The sequence below is a fragment of the Microtus oregoni genome, unplaced genomic scaffold (assembly GCF_018167655.1).
Source record: "Microtus oregoni isolate MIOR12 unplaced genomic scaffold, Mior012 000048F_ref0000485, whole genome shotgun sequence".
Taxonomy (NCBI): Eukaryota; Metazoa; Chordata; class Mammalia; order Rodentia; family Cricetidae; genus Microtus; species Microtus oregoni.
Window position 1 is genome coordinate 4116640 of NW_024543222.1, and position 18836 is coordinate 4135475.

Sequence of the window (18836 nt, forward strand, 5' to 3'; positions counted from 1 at the left end):
CAAGCTTGACGATCGATCCTTGTTTATCCTTAGACTGTGTACCACAGCACTCTGTTAGAGACCCATGATCAGGGACGACGACTTCGCATAACTTCGCTTTAAGGACCTCGGAGACAAATGCTTTGGTGGCGCTCAGGTGTTGCCCGTTGCCCGCTCCTTTGTCGTGGCTGTGTTAGGGGGAAGATGGAGATGGGGAGCGCATGAAGAGGCTCCAGGCTCAAGGATGGACAGTTCAGATCTTCATGCGTGTTAACTGCCACTCAAGTGGGAGCCCCCACAGTTCTGACAGGACAACCCCAGGAAACAGAATTCCACTCTGGTCTCTCCAGCTGTCAGCTGCCAGAGCCTACAGGCGCCACAGAGCTGAGCTTCAAGCAGGCTCTGCAGGTGGGGTGGGCGGGGCCAGACGGCGGGGGCGGGGCATCGCGTCGGCAGGAATGTGAATCCGCGCCACGTGGCTCCGCCCCCAGCATCCCGCGGGGCGGCGCGCCCCGCTGCAGACGAGAGTCATGGCTGCTTGGAGACCGCCCCAGGTTGAGGAGCTGCTGGCCGAGGCCCGGCGGGCCTTCCTAGAGGAGTTCGGAGCCGAGCCGGAGCTGGCGGTGTCAGCGCCGGGCCGCGTCAACCTCATCGGGGAGCACACGGACTACAACCAGGGCCTGGTGCTGCCCATGGTGAGGGGTTACCTCGGGGAGCCTGCGGTAGGGAAGGGCTGGCGTAGGCAGCGCGGGAGGGCGAGCACTCTCCGGGTGGAAGGCGGAGTGAGGGGTCCACAAACATGAGAGATCCCGGGACGTGCAGTTGTCCACATGTGAAGACAGGAAGCCGAAGCAGGGAGGGGTGTGTGTGCCTTCTCACTCAAGCCCGCCCTCTGGGGGCTGTTAATCATCGCCCTCAATTTGGAAATATGTACCTCTTAATAATGTGAGGACCAAGGTAGCAATATAGGAGGTTATTAGGCATGGTTGAGCATGTCTGATAATCCCAATACCCGGCAAGCTGAGGCAGGAGAATTGCGAGTTCATGGCCAGCCTGGGCTATCTCAAATCAAGAAAACACGGAGGTTTGCCTACAGACTTAGACCTATGCAAAGGTAGACCGTTGTAAATGTTGCCCTCTTGGCCCAGCCCAGAAGAAACGGTGGACCTATATAGAGCACTGACAACGGGCTCAAAGTCACACAGACACAGCTCCTTCTAGGTCTGTGAGTGTTCTAACGTTCAGCCTGGGTCTCTGCTCCTGAAAGAGGCCTTGCAGCACTGCGGAGGCTGGCCCCAGTCAGGGAAGCCCTGTGGCCCTGTTATTGCCTAAGATAGCTATCTGTCCCTTTGGCCCTCAGCTGAAAGCAGTCCTCCGGGCAGAGTCCAGACTAGCGCTTGCTGTAGCTAGCTCCGCCCTGAAGACCCAGGAGGCTGAATTCAAAGCCACCCACCCCCCACCCCCCGCCCCCCAGGCCAGCTTTCTTTTGAAGATCTTTCTTGAGCCTCACCTCTTTTGCTGCTAGCTAAGCCTATTTACCCCCCAAGCCCTGTTTGTCCCAGACAACAGAACCTTGGGCTTTGAATCTGTCTGCTCTAATTGCCCTGGGGAGACCCAAGCAAGTTCTGGAATCTCAAAAGACAAGAATTTCCCACCTGCATTTGGATATTCCACCAGTCTGCAAACCTTCCCCTCAGGGTCCTCGTGGTTTGTGGGCTGGGAGAGCCTTTATTAGCCCCAGTGCTCTGGAGGTGGTAGCAGGCAGATCTGCCAGGGTTTGAGGCCAGCCTGGTCTCCAGAGTTCCAGGATAGCCAGGGCTACACAGAGAAACCCTGTCTAGAAAAACAAAAAACAAAAAACAAAACAATTTTAGAGAGCAAACAGAAACCAAACGATGTGGCCCTGGATGGCCTCACTCTGTCCGCTGATAGAGATTATGCACACCCTCTCCTTCAGGCTCTGGAGCTTGTGACCGTGCTGGTTGGCAGCGCCCGGACAGATGGGCTTGTTTCTCTTCTAACCACCTCCAAGAATGCAGATGAGCCCCAGCGCCTGCAATTCCCACTGCCCACAGCCCAGCGGTCCTTGGAGCCTGGAACCCCACAATGGGCCAATTACGTCAAGGGAGTGATTCAACATTACCCAGGTGTGAGACCCAGGCTGCTTCTGGGAGTGCCATTTCCCCAGCACAAAGTCCCTTCCTCCCTGGTGGAGCATCCCATTGTCATTTGTCCCGGGTGGAGCATCTCACTGAACAGATTAGGGCTCAGAGACCCTGGGAGCTCAGGAACTACCTTAGGTTTCCTTTATATGATCAGAGGAACCAGAATTCAGTCAGCTTGCTAGTCTCTGGAACAAGGAGAAAGATCACCCCAGCAAACTCAGAGGGTAGCAGAGGAAGGGTGGGTGGGCTCCCTGAGGTCTGCAGTTTGGTGAGACACGCGTCCTGCCTATGTCCACACTCCCTGCACCCCATCTTACCAGCACCGTTCTTTCCCCTGCAGCTGCCCCCCTCCCTGGCTTCAGTGCAGTGGTGGTCAGCTCGGTGCCCCTGGGGGGTGGGCTTTCCAGCTCAGCTTCTCTGGAAGTGGCCACGTATACCTTCCTCCAGCAACTCTGCCCAGGTATTGCTTAGGCCCCGCCTTCCTTTTCAGGCCTCTGTGCTCAGAACCTCTTCCCTTACTGGGCTTACTGAGGGAGGGTGAGGAGTCCCTTTGATTGTCACTGGCGCCCTGCTGTTCCAATGTGGCCACCCCCTATGCCCTCCCCCGGACCCCAGCTTCCCCACCTCACCCTGTGCCGCAGACTCGGGGTCAATAGCTGCCCGGGCCCAGGTGTGTCAACGGGCTGAACACAGCTTCGCAGGGGTGCCCTGTGGTATCATGGACCAGCTCATCGCTCTGCTGGGGCAGAAAGGCCATGCGCTGCTCATTGACTGCAGGTCAGGGGCTCCCCTCGTATCCCCCACCTCGTAATCAGGAGCTCCCAAGCGGAGTGTGCCCGCTGTTTGGACCCTTGGCTGTGACATCTCCCTCATTCCAGCTTCATTCCCCCCCAGGTCCCTGGAGACAAGCCTGGTGCCGCTGTCCGACCCCAAGCTGGCTGTGCTCATCACTAACTCCAATGTCCGCCATTCCCTGGGCTCCAGTGAGTACCCAATTCGGCGGCGCCAGTGTGAGGAAGTGGCCCAGGCTCTGGGCAAGGAGAGCCTGCGAGAGGTGCGGCTGGAGGAGCTCGAGGGTGAGAGTCACCATGTTCTGCCAGGCTCCCCGCTGGGATGTCCACATAGCCTGTGGTCCCTTCCCTCTTCCCAGCTCTGTTCATCATGTTCTGCTCGAGAAATATAGCCCCCAAATCCTGCAAACCTAGGCTTCCAAAAGAGTTGGCATCGATGGGACTAGAACTCAGAGCCTTGCACGTGCCGGGCAAGTGCTCTGCCAGTGAGCCACATCCCTGCCCTGCTTGAAAGCTCGCCCTTTCAGACCAGGCAGGGTGGTAAACACCTTTACTCCTGGCATTCGGGAAGCAGAGGCAGATGGGTCCATGGATGTCTGTGTTCGAGGCCAACTGGTCCTCACAGTGAGTTCTAGGACAGCCGGGACTATGTAGAGAAAGATCTCAATGCCTGTTCTTTGTCCCATCTCGAAAGCCCTAAAAGTTACAGGCTCAGAGTATTGAGCTTTCTCTGTGCTGGCTTCCTGCGGGGAGTCCAGCGTGTCATTTCCTGCAGTCTCCCATAGATCTCAAGTGATGGATAGATACAGTTGTCCCATGTTACAGTGAGAAAGAGAGCTCTGAGATTGGGGGGCGGGGCTTTAGAGCCAGGTCTGGGGTGAAGCCCGTCCTATCAGTCCCTGCCTGTACTGAGGAGGGTTCAGTAAGCTGCTGTCCACTAAGGGGTTTGGCCACTGCCCACCAGGTTTCTCTCCCACACCCCGAGGTCACAGGTGGTATGGGGTCGGGCTGCTAAACTCTGTTCCTTCTCAGCCGGCAGGGAGCTGATGAGCAAGGAAGGCTTCCGCCGGGCCCGGCACGTGGTAGGGGAGATCTGGCGAACAGCCCAGGCGGCAGCTGCTCTGAGCCGCGGGGACTATAAGGCCTTTGGACGGCTCATGGTGGAGAGTCACTACTCACTCAGGTGAGGCCGTCTGGGTGGCTTGTGCATTGTGGGCACAGGCGGGTCCCAGGTCTAATCCCTCTCGTTCCTATATCCTCTGGGCATAGGCAGATCCCAGGTCTGTATCCCTTAGTCCTATATCCTCTGGGCACAGGCGGGTCCCAGGTCTAATCCCTCTTATTCCTTTGGGCACAGGCGGGTCCCAGTTTGGGTACAGCCTGGTTCCAGGTCTCTGTCCCTCTCGTTCCTATATCCTTTGCAGGGATGACTACGAGGTGAGTTGCCCTGAGCTGGACCAATTGGTTGAGGCTGCACTCTCTGTGCCTGGGGTTTACGGCAGCCGTATGACAGGTGGTGGCTTTGGTGGCTGCACAGTGACATTGCTGGAGGCCTCCGCTGCCTCCCGCGCCATGCACCACATACAGGTGGGTGATCGCCAGAGCCTGGGAGGACGGGAGAGGTGGGTACCCGGGTCACCCGTTTCTTAGCCCCACTTCTCCCCCAGGAGCAGTATAGCGGTACAGCCACCTTCTACCTCTCTCAAGCTGCCGACGGAGCCCAGGTGCTGAGCTTGTGAGTGTTCCTGAGACTGACGGACACGTAAGCGTGGTGGAGGCAGCAGCTCTGCCTCTGGTACCCTCATTCCACATCTGGGTGCTTAATAAAGTTGTGCCTCTTACGGTTGTAGCCTCTGGTGCCACCTGCCTTTGGAGGTGGGTACCCCTTGGGTCAAAGGAATTGTAAGAATCACTGTTCTACCGCTGGATGACACCTCTCTGGCCTGTGAAGAACAGACAGGGCAGCTAAGCAGTAGCAAAATCTTTTATTTATTAAGTGCAGAACCAAGGCTGGGCCCTTGTGCTACCTCCAGTTCTTTGGTTACAAGTGGGCTTGGACCCAGGGCAGAATGCAGTCAAGCCTTGCGGTAACTACCTGCTTCATGCTTCTCCCAGAGGGCACCTACCCTGCTCTCTGGCTAGAGGTGCTGGCTCTGTGGTCAGCGTGCAACACGCAGGTAGATGGAGCGGCAAAGGAAGGAAGGAAGGAGCTAGGGAGAGAAGGCAAGGAGGGGCCCAGCTCCCGGGAGTTTCAGGTTTGGAAGAACTGTTGGTCCATATGCGTGCTGAGAGAACCACTGGCGGTCAGTGTCCGGCTCACAAATTCCTGGGTCACATGCCGGGTGAGGGAACCCCCTGCTTCTAGGTGCTGGGTCCCCAGGGTCAGTCCATCTGCAAGGGAAGAAATCGGAAGGGCCATGTGTAGCTCCCTGCCTCTCTGCACCGGCTCTGCATTCCCAGAGTCAGGGTCTCCTGCCCTTGGAGACTCACCCATGAGGAAGGGCTCAGTGGTCGTGCTGTGAGTGGTGGTGATGGTGCTATACTCGCTCTGTAGTGGGTTCTGGAAAAGCCCAGAGTGGCTGCCCAGCTGTGGGAAGGGGCCTAGAGCAGGCAGATCTAGGTCAGGATGGTACCACGCAAAGGCAAGGCCAGGGAAGGGCTGGGGCGCGCATGGGGAGACACCCCACCTCCATCCTGGGACTCGATGGTGATGATGCCCTCACGCTCTGGCCCGAAGCCCTCAGTTGTCCTGGCCTGCACCTTGAACTTGTAAGGAACATTCTCACTGAGGCCAGGTACCGTCAGCCGGCTCTCAAGGTTGTCTCCATCCACCCGGAATGTGGTGGCTGAACCTACACAGGGAAGATGCCTTCAGCTCCTGCGGTGCTTCCCCCCCCCCCCCCCCACAACCACCGTACTTCTAGAACAGGTGGCACCTCCTCCTTGGACCATCTCACAGGTCACCAGATAGCCGAGGATATCTCCATTGGGCCTCCGCGGCCGCTCCCAGCTCAGCTGCAGCGACTCTGGACTCAGGGCAGTGAACACCAGCGGTCCTGGGGCACTGGGGGTGCTCAAAGTGAAGGTAGAGCCTGAAGGCAGTAGAGGGAGACACTGTCAGTGGATGAGCGGTAGGTGGGTGGTGACCTAGACGGCAGCAGGAGGCAGACAGCTCACCTGGCAGGGGGCAGAGAGGGCTTTGCGGGTGCACCTGGGATTCAATGGTGATGACACCCTCTCGCTCACGGCCCCAGCCCTCCTGGCTCTGGGCCCGCACTCGGAACACGTAGGAGTGGTTGGGTAGGAGGTCTTCTACCACCACTGAGGTTTGCCCGGGGTTAGGGATGTTGAGCCGATGCAACTCGCCTAAGAGGTGGAGTAAAGGCAGGAAGAAGGACCACATTTACTCCCACTGCTTGCTGGATCCCTCCCTCCCCTTAGGCTGCCATTCAACACCTCAGGTCTAACCAGGTCTGCCTGGGGTTTGGGTACAGTGTTCTATGCTGGTTCCTTGGCTGTAATGAGCAGAGGGCTAGGGGTGTTGTAGCTCAGTGGTAGAGCCTTTAACAAGTAAGAAGTCCTGGGTCTGAGCCCCCGCACTGAAAGAAGACATCTAAGCTAAGTGGAACCTATTGACCCACTCGTGTTCTGATCAAACCCTGTGCTCCGGTGAAGGGGCCTCCTGTTAATGTTGAGTGTGCACGCCAAGGGCATTCCGTTTCCCAGTTCTCACAAAGGCTGGAGCCCTGTGTCTCTAAAACCTCATTAGGCAAAACCTAGTTTAGGCCCAGAGAGATGTACTAGAGGCTCAGGAGAAGGTGGGCGGAATGAAGGGGCTTGGAGGACCAGGAGAATGGCTGGGCGGGGCATCTGTGCTCAGTAGACTTGGGTGGGTTCCTGGCCCGGCAGATACAGGACAGGCTTGGGAGCAATGCCGCCAATAGTCACCATGCCTCACCGCCATTTAGTAGTTGGTACTCCACACTGTAGCCCAGCAGGACTCGGTCACACTGTGGCTCTTGCCAGCTCACTTTCAAAGACGTGGGCCCCAGGGCGGAGAACACCAGCCGAGTGGGTGTGTCGGGCACACCTGCAGCCCCACGGGAGTCTGGATATTGGAGACCACAGTCAGTTCAAGACAGGGTATGGGGTCTGAGATGAGTCTCAGTCCACCCCCTGCTCACTTGGCTTGCCTCTCCGGTCAGGTAGCTGGACACACTATGCTGTCCAGGCTGCCCAACGCTTCCCACATGAGCCCGGAGTCCCCCTTGAGTCAGCCATACTCCCCAGCCCACTACCGCTGGCCTTGCACCCTGTTCAGTTCTTGCTCTGTGCCCCAGGGGAGCAGATTCTGTGTTAGGCTTCAGCACTGATGAGGGCGGGGCAGTGGTTAGCTCCTGTGGATGGACAGGGGATCCGAATGCAATGTAGCACAGGCAGCAAGTGCGTGGGCAGAGGCTGTGATGGTGGCCGGGTGGCAGATGGAGCATGGCAGCCACAGACACATGGTGACCACCCCTGTACTACCTGTACCCCAAGAGGGTGCTGCTGACTGCCCAGCCAGGATTATAGAGTCTGGTGAACCCCTGGATGCGGGGATACCCTTCATCTGAGCCCGACTCCAGGACCCAAGGGTCCAAGACAGCGGAAGCCTGCTCCTCCTATCTTCCCAGATAGGAGGGAGGCCTAGGGCAGGACAAAACAAAAGTGAGAAGGGCAGTGTGTGTGTGCGCGTGCGTGTGTGCATGTGTGTGTGTGTGTGTGTGTGTGTGTGTGTGTGTGAGAGAGAGAGAGAGAGAGAGAGAGAGAGAAGGCAGTGTGGAGTATGGGCAACAGGCCAGCAGCTGTCCAGGAGCTGGGTGTAGGAAGGTCAGCGGGCGAAGCAGAGGTCACTCACCCTGGGAGGAAAGCGAATTGAGGGTGGAGTAGTCCCGGGGAAGCGTGCCTGAGCGAGAGTGCTCTGTGCGGGTCAGAGAGTGGTAGTCCCGAGTGAGGGTGGAGGATGTGCTCAGCACTCGGTGGGATAGATGTGTGCCGTAGGCAGCGTTAGCCGCCGTCATTCGGTGCAGGGAGTTGGCACTGCCTGGATAGGCAAAGTCCATTCGGCCGTTCACCAGGTGCTCTGCATGGAGAGAGAGGTCAGTCAGTGAGGCCTACAGCAAGGGGCAGACCATATGGGGCAGGCTGCGGCCCTGGGGGTGCAGAGGGCAGCCTTAAAGATTACAGCTAATTTCTCAGACTACCAGGACCTGGGTTCCCAGAGGCAAACGGGATTATGTAGTCTTCCAAGCCTGCCTTGCGCCACTGAGCACAGTTAGCCTCAATCAGGAGCTTACTCCCCTGCAGTGACTCTGGCCCAAGGCTTGCCTTCCAGTTCCTGGAGGTCCCTGCATTATCCTCCCTTAGGGAGAGGGTTCCCGAGGCTTGTCTGCACGCATTTATGCAGATTCTGGACCGGCAGGGCACTCTAGTGGGCGGCTTAACAGAAACTGGGGACCAAAAGCAACTCAAGAGAGCCCAGGACCCGAGCAGGCGCGCCGGGAAGGCCGTCACCTCCCGGGGGCCGGGGCGTTGCCCCGCGGATCCAGCCGCTGCCCTCCCCGTCCGCGCCCCCCGCAACGCTGCCGCTGTCTTCGTCGGAGCGCCCGCTGCTGGCGGACAGACGCGGGATGAGCTCCGGGGGCAGCCGCCACGTGACGCGCCTCAGGTCCAGCTCCTCCCCAAGCAGGGGCTCGAACTTCCAGCCGCAGCCTTGGGAACAACGAAGGGCCGCGTTGGCACCGCCGGGACGCGGGGCGGCGTCGGGGAGGGTCAGGAGGAGGAGGCCAGCGGCACTTAGGCGGAGTCCAGGGTTGTGGGTATCCCTTTGGGCGACAAAAAACCCTCGCCCTGCTCCAGCCTTTCCAGATAAACTGTTCGGTTTTGGCCTCTGCTCATGCAAAAAGTCTTGTGAAAGCCTCCTGGAGTGAAGTTTCCCTGGTTACTCAACTGCTCTGAGCCTGTTTCCGCTCTGTACAAAGGGAAGTAGCCTCACCCCTGTCTGTCTTCCAGGAATAGGGTAGGAGCCCTACGGTGTTAGTAATATTTAAGCAGGGGTTCCTGGTTTATAGAACGGCGGTTTAGATCCGAGCCCACCGGGAAGATAGCTGCAGATTCGAAGGCAGGCCAGTCTACTTCACGGTTGTTAATCTAGCAAGACCCTATCTCAAATCCTTCCCAACCCCAGAGGGGAAAATAATTTAGCATGCCAAGCTCCACCCAGTGGTGGCAGCGTGTGCCCACCCTGACCTTAGGCTCAAAAAGGGACGTCTTCCTGGTGATGTGTGATTGGTATCTCACTTCACGGGTTAGAAAGCCAGTTAGTTCTGAGATGGGTAAGTGATTGATTCATCTAGGGTTCCCCCCCATCCCAGAGCCTGAGTGAACCCTTGCAGCCTGAGTCCCGGGCAGGTTTGCCTCTCAGAGGTGTTTTGATTATTCAGACTCCCTAGCACAGCAGGCGAACATATCACTTGTAAAGCTGTTGTCACGTGTGCATGAACCTGTAAGCCTGGGACTATCTGTCCCTGAAGGGGGCATTCACATTCTCTCCTACACAGGCACACACACCTTGACATGAGGCCCACGGCACTTCTGCCCCTTTGTGTACTCCGGATAGCAAGGACAACAATACCGAGGACCCCCACCTTCCTTCGGTGGACCCCACTCACCAGTGTCATCAGAAACACTGGGTCTCTGGCTGCTGGCTGGGGAGCGCAGGACATCGTCGCTGTACATGAGGTAGCTCTCGTAGTCTTCTCCACCCTGGGCGTCCACAATGGGGATGTCTGGGATGATGGGAACTGCAGGGCAGAAAGAAGTAAGCCAGGGCCCCTAGCTATGGCCTCTTGTCCCCCAAGTCAACCCTTGCCTGCCACTCACTGGACATGGGCCGCTTGGGCTGTGTGGCCAGGTTGATGATAGCCTCCCTCTCAGGTCCCCATCCTGCCCCATTTCGCGCCTTCACCGTGTAGCGGTATGGCTGGGATTCTCGCAGATTCTCAATGAGCAGCATCCGGTTCTTGGGGTTGTCCACCAGCACCTTCTTCATGGGTCCAATGGGTCCTGGGGGGCAGGGACAGTACTTCAGAGGGACCACCTGGGTTCAACCTGGCTGCAGCTCCATCACTGCCCTGGAGGTACCAGAGAGCATGCACCTCCTGAACCCTGCCACCTGTTGAGTCCTTAAATCCCTGTGTAAGTGGTGTAAGGAAAAAATGTCACCGGCTTTTTCAGAAGGACCCCTTGTTGGGTGGCAGAGCCAGCACGCGATGCCAGGTGACTATGCCACCCACCACCTTGACTGACTGGCAGATGCATATGCATGCATGTAAGGCACCAGGATCCGAGGCTTGCCGGCGGGCAACAGTGTTCTCAGGATCGCATCTTCCACCCATGCTCATGGCTGAGGGTCCAGCCTCCAGCGCCATGCTGAGAAGGCTCGAGACTGGCAGTGTCAGGTTGCCAGGCAACCATCGGTTCCATTCATGCTTTGGCAGAGCGATGAGCTCTAGCTGAGCTCCAGGCTTCCCAGGTTGGAGGATTCCAGAACCAGAGAAAGCACAAAAAGAAGGCGATGTCCCACTTTCTCAATATATTTTGGAAAATGATAACTGCAAGATGTGGTGTGCACCTGCTGAAGAGGTGGCAGGTACAGGGACCGGTAAAGTGGCTCAGGAGGGTTAGTGCACTCCTAACGCAAGCCTGAGGGCATTAGTTTGTCCCCTGGATCCACAAGGTGGAAGGAGAGAACTGACTCCTGCAAGTGGCTCTGGCTGTCCTCAGACTCAGATCTGCCTGCTCTGCCTCCCAAGTGCTGGGACTAAAGATGTGCGCCACCACTATCTGGCAATGATAAATATTTTTATTTTTAAAAAAGCAAGCAGAAGGCCGGGCGGTGGTGGCGCACACCTTTAATCTCAGCACTCAGGAGGCAGAGGCAGGCAAATCTCTGTGAGTTCGAGGCCAGCCTGGTCTACAGAGCTAGCTCCAGGACAGCTAGGGCTGTTACACAGAGAAAACCTGTCTCGAAAAAACCAAAAATAAATAGGAAAAATAAATAAATGCAAGCAAAGAGTGCATTGGGGAGGCAGAGGGCCTCGTCTACCTATCAAGTTCCAGACCCGCCTGGGCTTCTAGTGAGACCCTATCTTAAAACAAAACAAAACAACAGCAGGTAGAGGCGTGGAGGTACACCAAGCACTTAGAACATTCAGGAGGCTGAGGCAGAGGGATTGCCTTGAGTTTGAGGCCAGTGAGGGCTGAAGAAGACAGGCAACACACATGCAGAGAGCAGCGGCAGATAGAGGGCCATCGGCCTGAGAGGAAGGAACTCAGCAACCGTGACAGAGGCCGCTGTCACATGTGACACTTCAAGGTGATTAAAGGCCATGAACTACATTCAGAAAGGCCAAGCCAAGGGTATGCAGAGCTCCCCAGAAGGTTGGTGCCTGGCTGGTGTGTTTTGTCAGGAGTGACCTGACCAAAACAAAAAACAAAAACAGAAAAACAGGCTTGCTGCTGGACTGGGACAAAGGGGGCGAGAGTGCCCAGAAACAGGAACTACCTAGACTCCACCCCTCACTTGGGCTCTGTGAGTCTTCCCCGGGAAGTCAAGGAAGCCTGGTCCTTACGGTTGTCCTCGTTGACCAGTCCATAGCAGACCTCGTAGGCTGTGATCTCGCCATTGGTCTCAGCCGGCTCAGCCCAGCTCAACTGGGTCACCGTAGAAGAGACGACATTGAAAGCCAGCCGTCCTGGCTCGCTGGGTACTGGGAGGGAGAAGGAAGAGCTCAATTAGAGGGTCGGAGGGGTGGCGGGGCTGAGCTCTGGAAGGGAGGGAAGGGGGAGGGCTGGGCACACCGACCGGGGAGCAGACTCACCTTCCTGGTGGGTGCGGCAGGACACCAGGGAGCTGTAGGGCCCCTCACCCTGGGCCCCGTAGGCGCACACCTTCATTTCGTAGTCGCAATAGGGATACAGGTTGGTGAGCTCCACGGAGGGCACCTTGCTGTCCAGGAGGTGGGCTTCCGACTCGGAGTCGCCCTGGATCCAGTACTTCACCTGTGGGCGGGTGATCAGTAGGAAGCAGAAGCGCTAGGACCCCCGTTGTATACGAGACACTGGTGCCTCTCAGCAAGGCCGCGGGCAGAGCAGGGGGTCTCCCAGGCAGGGGGAAGATCCCATTCCAGCAAGGAGAGGAGGCCCGAAGCTTAAGAACTCAGAAATCGGTCTTCCCACTTGCAGGGTTACCGAGGGAGAACTGGTACTAAGTGTCCTCCCCCTCCCTTGGGGACAATCCACTCACCATCTGAAGGTGAGTGACAGACCTCCCCGGTGCCCCTCACCTTACCCTGTATCCCATTGGCTTGCCAGGAGGGGGTAGCCAGTTGAAATGGATCTTCCTGGACCCGGCAGCCTTGGCATTGGGGTTCTGTGGGGCACCCAGGTCCCCGCGGGGTGGTGGTGGTGATGAAAGTTCCTGATTTATGAGGCTCCTGTCCGTTTCATCTATTTAAAGGGGTGTGGAGGGTAGGCGGCTGGCTCAGTATATGTTACCAACAGGGGGCGCCAGAGATTTGTTAATCATCCCAGGCGTTCCAATTTAAAAGTTCAATTAGAATCGGCCCATCTTCCTCTTGGAGTGTTGGTGCCACAGAGGCGGTGGAGAACCAGAGGACTCTCTGGGGGAGCAAGGGGAAGGGATTCGTCTGCCTTCTTTTTCTCTTGGCAGACCAGGAAATGTTCCACAGAGAAATCCGCTCCCTTCTCCCGTCACTACCCACTTTCCCTGATGGTTGCTGAAAGGACTGGATGAACTTGCTCTCTCCCCGGGATGTGTGCTAAGGCTGGGGGAGTGCTTGGAGCCTAGTGGTCACATGACCTCAACCCGTGGCTATCCTGAGGGCAGCCAGCGCATGAACAGTACGCATAGGTCTGAATTCCAGACCACAGTTTTCTTTAAGAATAAGTAACATTGCTGCGGTGGTGCAGGCCTTTAGTCCCAGCACTCGGGAGGCAGAGGCAGGCGGATCTCTGTGAGTTCAAGGCCAGCCTGGTCTACAAGAGCTAGTTCCAGGACAGGTTCCGAAGCTACAGAAAAACCTTGTCTCAAAAAACAGACAAACAGGGAGCTGGAGAGATGGCTCAGTGGTTAAGAGCATTGCCTGCTCTTTCAAAGGTCCTGAGTTCAATTCCCAGCAACCATATGGTGGCTCACAACCATCTGTAATGAGGTCTGTTGCCCTCTTCTGGCCTGCAGGCATACACACAGATAGAATACTGTATACATAATAAATAAATAAATTAAACAAACAAACAAACAAACAGAACGAGGGCAGGCTGCCTGGAGAGATGGGCCAGCAGTTAAGAGTATATGCTGCTCTTGTAGTTTGGTTCCCAGCACTCGAAAGGTGGTTCCCAGCTGCCTTAGCCCCAGTTCCAGGGGGTCGAAACCTCTTCTGAACTCGGTGGGTACCAGCACTCAGATGCACATGCCCACACACAGGCATACAAAGATACACGTAATTTTAAAATAGCAAAATTACATTTAAAGACAGGATAAGTATGGGACTGACAAGAAAGGCACCTGCTGTCTGTCACATCTGATCGGACACCTTGAGCTTGAGCCCTGAGTCCTACACACTAGAGTACACACACACACACACACACACACACACGTTAAAAGAAGATTAAATATGTCTCAATGAAATAAAATACAAAACAGCCGGACATGGTGGCGCTTCTGTAATTCACTTGGAGACAGAGCTAGGTGACTCTCTAGGAGCTCAAGGCCAGCCTAGCCTACAGAGTGAATTCCAAATCAGCCGATGCTACACAGTGAGACGCTGTCTCAAAAACAAAACAAAAAACCAAACAAACGAAAAAACAAGAATGCAGATGGTCCAGATATTGCAGGCTGACACTTGTGTGTGTCCTACTTGTGATCTACTGTTGGTGATGTTACATTCTTATTAGAGTGCCCTGGGTACATGTTTGAGTCTCGAGTCCTGTTAGGAGGTCCTCAGCTCCGTTTCCACCCGCTTATGCCGACCCCAGGTTATCCTCACCTTGCTCCCCAATGATGACGGTGGCTGAGCTGGGCTGGCCCAGGCGGGCTCCGAACTTGGGGTTGCTGAGTTGGACTTGGAAGCGGCGGACTTGGCGGCCACGCAGGAGGGAGTCCACTTCCTGCAGCTCCAGGAGCTTCACCTGTAACTCCTTCCAGGTCTCCCCCGGGTGGAACAATAGTTCACCCTCCACAGGGACATAGTCCTGCAATTGGAAGAGTAGGGGTCAGACCAGGGTTGGGGTGTGAACCAAGCATGTGCCTAGTACACAGGAAATCTCCCACACAGCCAGGTTAACCCAGGGCAGCTGGGATTGTGGGCATGCTCAGGAGGGAAAGAACTGTTCCCTGCAGTGTGGCTCTGAAATCTGGGATTCTGCTGGGCCCCAGATCCTTTTTGGTGGGTGGAGTGCTTCCGTCTATCCTAGTGATCCTGTGTTTAAGTTTTATTGTCTATGTGTGTGTTGAGAGCATATGTGTGTGTGTTGAGAGCATGTATGTGTGTTGAGAGCATGTGTGTGTATGTGTGTGTGTTGAGAGTGTGTGTATGTGTGTGTGTTGAGAGCATATGTGTGTGTTGAGAGTGTATGTGTGTTGAGAGCATGTGTGTGTGTGTTGAGAGCATATGTGTGTGTATGTGTGTGTATATGTGTGTGTATGTGTGTGTATGTGTGTGTGTTGAGAGTGTATGTGTGTTGAGAGCATGTGTGTGTGTTGAGAGCGTGTGTGTGTGTATGTGTGTGTGTTGAGAGCATATGTGTGTGTTGAGAGCGTATGTGTGTGTATGTGTGTGTTGAGAGCATGTGTGTGTGTTGAGAGCGTGTGTGTGTATGTATGTGTGTTGAGAGCATATGTGTGTGCATGTGTGTGTGTTGAGAGCGTATGTGTGTGTGTTGAGAGCGTATGTGTGTGTATGTGTGTGTGTGTTGAGAGCGTATGTGTGTGTATGTGTGTGTGTGGAGAGCGTATGTGTGTGTATGTGTGTGTGTTGAGAGCATATGTGTGTGTATGTGTGTGTGTTGAGAGCGTGTGTGTGTGTGTTGAGAGCGTGTGTGTGTGTTGAGAGCGTGTGTGTGTGTGTTGAGAGCGTGTGTGTGTGTGTTGAGAGCGTGTGTGTGTGTGTTGAGAGCGTGTGTGTGTATGTATGTGTGTGTTGAGAGCATATGTGTGTGCATGTGTGTGTGTTGAGAGCGTGTGTGTGTATGTGTGTGTTGAGAGCGTGTGTGTGTATGTGTGTGTTGAGAGCGTATGTGTGTGTATGTGTGTGTATGTGTGTGTGTTGAGAGCGTGTGTGTGTGTGTTGAAAGCATGTGTGTGTGTTGAGAGCGTGTGTGTGTGTGTTGAGAGCGTGTGTGTGTGTGTTGAGAGCGTGTGTGTGTATGTATGTGTGTGTTGAGAGCGTGTGTGTGTATGTGTGTGTTGAGAGCGTGTGTGTGTATGTGTGTGTTGAGAGCGTGTGTGTGTATGTGTGTGTTGAGAGCGTGTGTGTGTATGTATGTGTGTGTGTTGAGAGCGTGTGTGTGTATGTGTGTGTTGAGAGCGTGTGTGTGTGTGTTGAGAGCGTGTGTGTGTATGTATGTGTGTGTGTTGAGAACCGTGGGTGTGTATGTATGTGTGTGTGTATGAATGTGTGTGTGTATGTGTGTGTTGAGAGCGTGTGTGTGTATGTGTGTGTTGAGAGCGTGTGTGTGTATGTGTGTGTTGAAAGCGTGTGTGTGTATGTGTGTGGGTTGAGAGCGTGTGTCTGTATGTGTGTGTTGAGAGCGTGTGTGTGTATGTGTGTGTTGAGAGCATGTGTGTATGTGTGTGTTGAAAGCGTGTGTGTGTATGTGTGTATGTTGAGAGCGTGTGTGTGTGTGTTGAGAGCGTGTGTGTGTATGTGTGTGTTGAGAGCATGTGTGTGTATGTGTGTGTTGAAAGCGTGTGTGTGTATGTGTGTGTGTTGAGAGCGTGTGTCTGTATGTGTGTGTTGAGAGCGTGTGTGTATGTGTGTGTTGAGAGTGTGTGTGTGTATGTGTGTGTGTATGTGTGTGTGTGTTGAGCGTGTGTGTGTGTGTTGAGAGCGTGTGTGTGTGTATGTGTGTTGAGAGCGTGTGTGTGTGTTGAGAGCGTGTGTGTGTATGTGTGTTGAGAGCGTGTGTGTATGTGTGTTGAGAGCGTGTGTGTGTATGTGTGTGTTGAGAGCGTGTGTGTGTATGTGTGTGTTGAGAGCGTATGTGTGTGTATGTGTGTGTGTTGAGAGCGTATGTGTGTGTATGTGTGTGTGTTGAGAACGTATGTGTGTGTATGTGTGTGTGTTGAGAGCGTATGTGTGTGTATGTGTGTGTGTTGAGAGCGTGTGTGTGTATGTGTGTGTGTTGAGAGCGTGTGTGTGTATGTGTGTGTGTGTTGAGAGCGTGTGTGTGTGTCTGTGTGTGTGTTGAGAGCGTATGTGTGTGTATGTGTGTGTGTTGAGAGCGTATGTGTGTGTATGTGTGTGTGTTGAGAACGTATGTGTGTGTATGTGTGTGTGTTGAGAGCGTGTGTGTGTGTATGTGTGTGTGTTGAGAGCGTGTGTGTATGTATGTGTGTTGAGAGCGTGTGTGTGTATGTGTGTGTTGAGAGCGTGTGTGTGTATGTGTGTGTGTGTTGAGAGCGTGTGTGTGTATGTGTGTGTTGAGAGCGTGTGTGTGTATGTGTGTGTTGAGAGCGTGTGTGTGTATGTATGTGTGTGTGTTGAGAGCGTGTGTGTGTGTGTTGAGAGCATGTGTGTGTATGTGTGTGTTGAGAGCGTGTGTGTGTTGAGAGCGTGTGTGTATGTATGTGTGTGTTGAGAGCGTGTGTGTGTATGTGTGTGTTGAGAGCGTGTGTGTGTATGTGTGTGTTGAGAATGTACGCGTGTCTGCTGTGTGTATGGCAGTAATGGTAAGGGTCAGATTTGCACCCGTCCAAGCTGGATTTATAGGCCACCCCATGGCAAATTCAAATCCTCCGGAAGAGCACCAGTGCTCTTAACCACTGAGCCATGGCTTAGCCCTCAGATTTTCATGTGTGCACATGGGTGTGTTTACCCAACCACATGGGAGGAAAATGACCTTTTCACAAAAAAGCACTAGGTGGCGCTTCAAATTACCAGTTCAATTCCATGTAGGGGGGCTAGTCTGATGGCTATGGGAGACCCGACCCAGAACAGAAAAGGAAGTTTGCAAGGAGAAAAATAGGGAGAGATGGGCGTGGCGCCCCAAGCCTGTCATTACAGCACCTGGGAGGCTGAGGCAAGCGTCTGCTAGTCTGAGCCATCCAGGGCTAGAGGCAAGACCTTGTCTCACAAAAAACAGTCATCCAAACTAAAACAACAAAACAGAGAATGGCAATGTGGCCCTATTGTCTGGGCCTGGTGTGCACTGGTTACCCTGTGTGGGCTGAATGGGCCTATAGGTCTCACGTAGCTCAGACTGACCTGGAATTCAGTGCCTAGCCGAGGATGATCTTCTTTTTTTTTTTTTTTTTTTTGGTTTTTCGAGACAGGGTTTCTCTGTGGTTTTGGAGCCTGTCCTGGAACTAGCTCTTGTAGACCAGGCTGGTCTCGAACTCACAGAGATCCGCCTGCCTCTGCCTCCCGAGTGCTGGGATTAAAGGCGTGCGCCACCACCGCCCGGCCCGAGGATGATCTTCTGTTCCTACTTCCTGAGAACTGAGATGGTCGGCCACCATGCCCTGTGTACGTGGTGCTGGAGGGTGAACTCAGGGCTTCATATATGCCGGGTAAGTGCTCTGCCAACTGAGCTACATCCTCAACCTTATTTTTATTTTTTTTTTATTTTTTTTTTAAATTTATTTATTATGTATACAATATTCTGTCTGTATGCCTGAAGGCCAGAAGAGGGCGCCAGACCTCTTTACAGATGGTTGTGAGCCACCATGTGGTTGCTGGGAATTGAACTCAGGACCTTTGGAAGAGCAGGCAATGCTCTTAACCACTGAGCCATCTCTCCAGCCCCCTCAACCTTATTTTTAATTTGAAATTTTTTTTTTCCTATTGAAGATTGATTTAGAGCCTTGCCCATACTAATCAGGTGCTGTACTACTGAGCTGTATCTCCTGGCGGGCCAGAAACTCACTGTGCTCAACGGGTTGGCCCCCTGCCTTTGCTTTCTGATGGCTACTTGTGCCGTTGTGTCCAGCATTTAAAAAAAAAATTACATTAGTGCTGGGTAGGTGTCATATGTCTTTAGCTCTTGCACTCAGGAGGCAGAGGCAGGAGGACCTGTGAGTTTGAGGCCAGCCTGGTCCAGAGCAGCCAGAACTGTTACACAGAGAAACCCTGCCTCAAAATAAATAAATAAAATAAAATAACCAAAGTCAGATTGGATAGTTTGGTGACTTGGCTGTCTTGGATCACTGAAGAGTAAACAAGGATGGTTTTGGTAGGTACCTGACCCATCCACGAGGAACTGATCCTCTTGCCCTGAGTTCTTGGCACTTTGGGTGGGCCATTCCTGGTGGCAGGCCCACTTTTGTCTAGAGATACTTCCAGCATCCAAAGCTTGGGGTAGCAACCATGGAAATCACTGGATATCCCCCGAGTCCCTGAGATGTCCTCTTACCCTCTGACTGAGCCTTACCCGGTGGCCATGGGCTGTGTTATCCTGTGTGCTGTAGGAGACCTGGGACTTGCCATTATCCAGGATGTGCCGGATGACAGGGATGCGGACCACTTGCTCTCCACGGCTCACGGAGTACTCAGGTTGTTCAAAGGATACAACCCCGCTGGCTGCAAAGAACCCAGATGCCGGTCAGGAGCTCTTGGTCTCA

The 18836-nt window shown here is 54.5% G+C and overlaps 2 protein-coding genes across 2 annotated transcripts in view; one reads left to right on the forward strand and one right to left on the reverse strand.

Annotated features, from left to right (window-relative positions):
• The first annotated feature begins 488 nt into the window (after nucleotides 1-488).
• On the forward strand, nucleotides 489-4784 carry Galk1 (galactokinase 1). Its single transcript, XM_041636023.1, has 8 exons — nucleotides 489-674; nucleotides 1937-2126; nucleotides 2485-2604; nucleotides 2786-2921; nucleotides 3039-3220; nucleotides 3968-4118; nucleotides 4360-4522; nucleotides 4603-4784. Exons 1-8 carry the CDS (start codon nucleotides 510-512, stop codon nucleotides 4672-4674), a joined length of 1179 nt encoding a protein of 392 aa, XP_041491957.1. The 5' UTR covers nucleotides 489-509; the 3' UTR covers nucleotides 4675-4784.
• Nucleotides 4785-4908: 124 nt separating this feature from the next.
• The window catches only part of Itgb4 (integrin subunit beta 4), a 34463-nt gene continuing 20535 nt past the window's right edge, over nucleotides 4909-18836 (reverse strand). Inside the window, exons 26-40 of the mRNA XM_041635697.1 lie at nucleotides 18647-18795; nucleotides 14044-14248; nucleotides 12327-12484; nucleotides 11857-12037; nucleotides 11608-11745; nucleotides 9857-10039; nucleotides 9646-9777; nucleotides 8489-8686; nucleotides 7833-8057; nucleotides 6894-7043; nucleotides 6113-6301; nucleotides 5872-6027; nucleotides 5623-5787; nucleotides 5426-5536; nucleotides 4909-5326 (exon numbers count right to left, since the gene is read on the reverse strand). Of these exons, the coding sequence (XP_041491631.1) occupies nucleotides 5187-5326; nucleotides 5426-5536; nucleotides 5623-5787; nucleotides 5872-6027; nucleotides 6113-6301; nucleotides 6894-7043; nucleotides 7833-8057; nucleotides 8489-8686; nucleotides 9646-9777; nucleotides 9857-10039; nucleotides 11608-11745; nucleotides 11857-12037; nucleotides 12327-12484; nucleotides 14044-14248; nucleotides 18647-18795 (2480 nt within the window). The 3' untranslated portion in view covers nucleotides 4909-5186. The remainder of the gene's footprint in view (nucleotides 5327-5425; nucleotides 5537-5622; nucleotides 5788-5871; nucleotides 6028-6112; nucleotides 6302-6893; nucleotides 7044-7832; nucleotides 8058-8488; nucleotides 8687-9645; nucleotides 9778-9856; nucleotides 10040-11607; nucleotides 11746-11856; nucleotides 12038-12326; nucleotides 12485-14043; nucleotides 14249-18646; nucleotides 18796-18836) is intronic.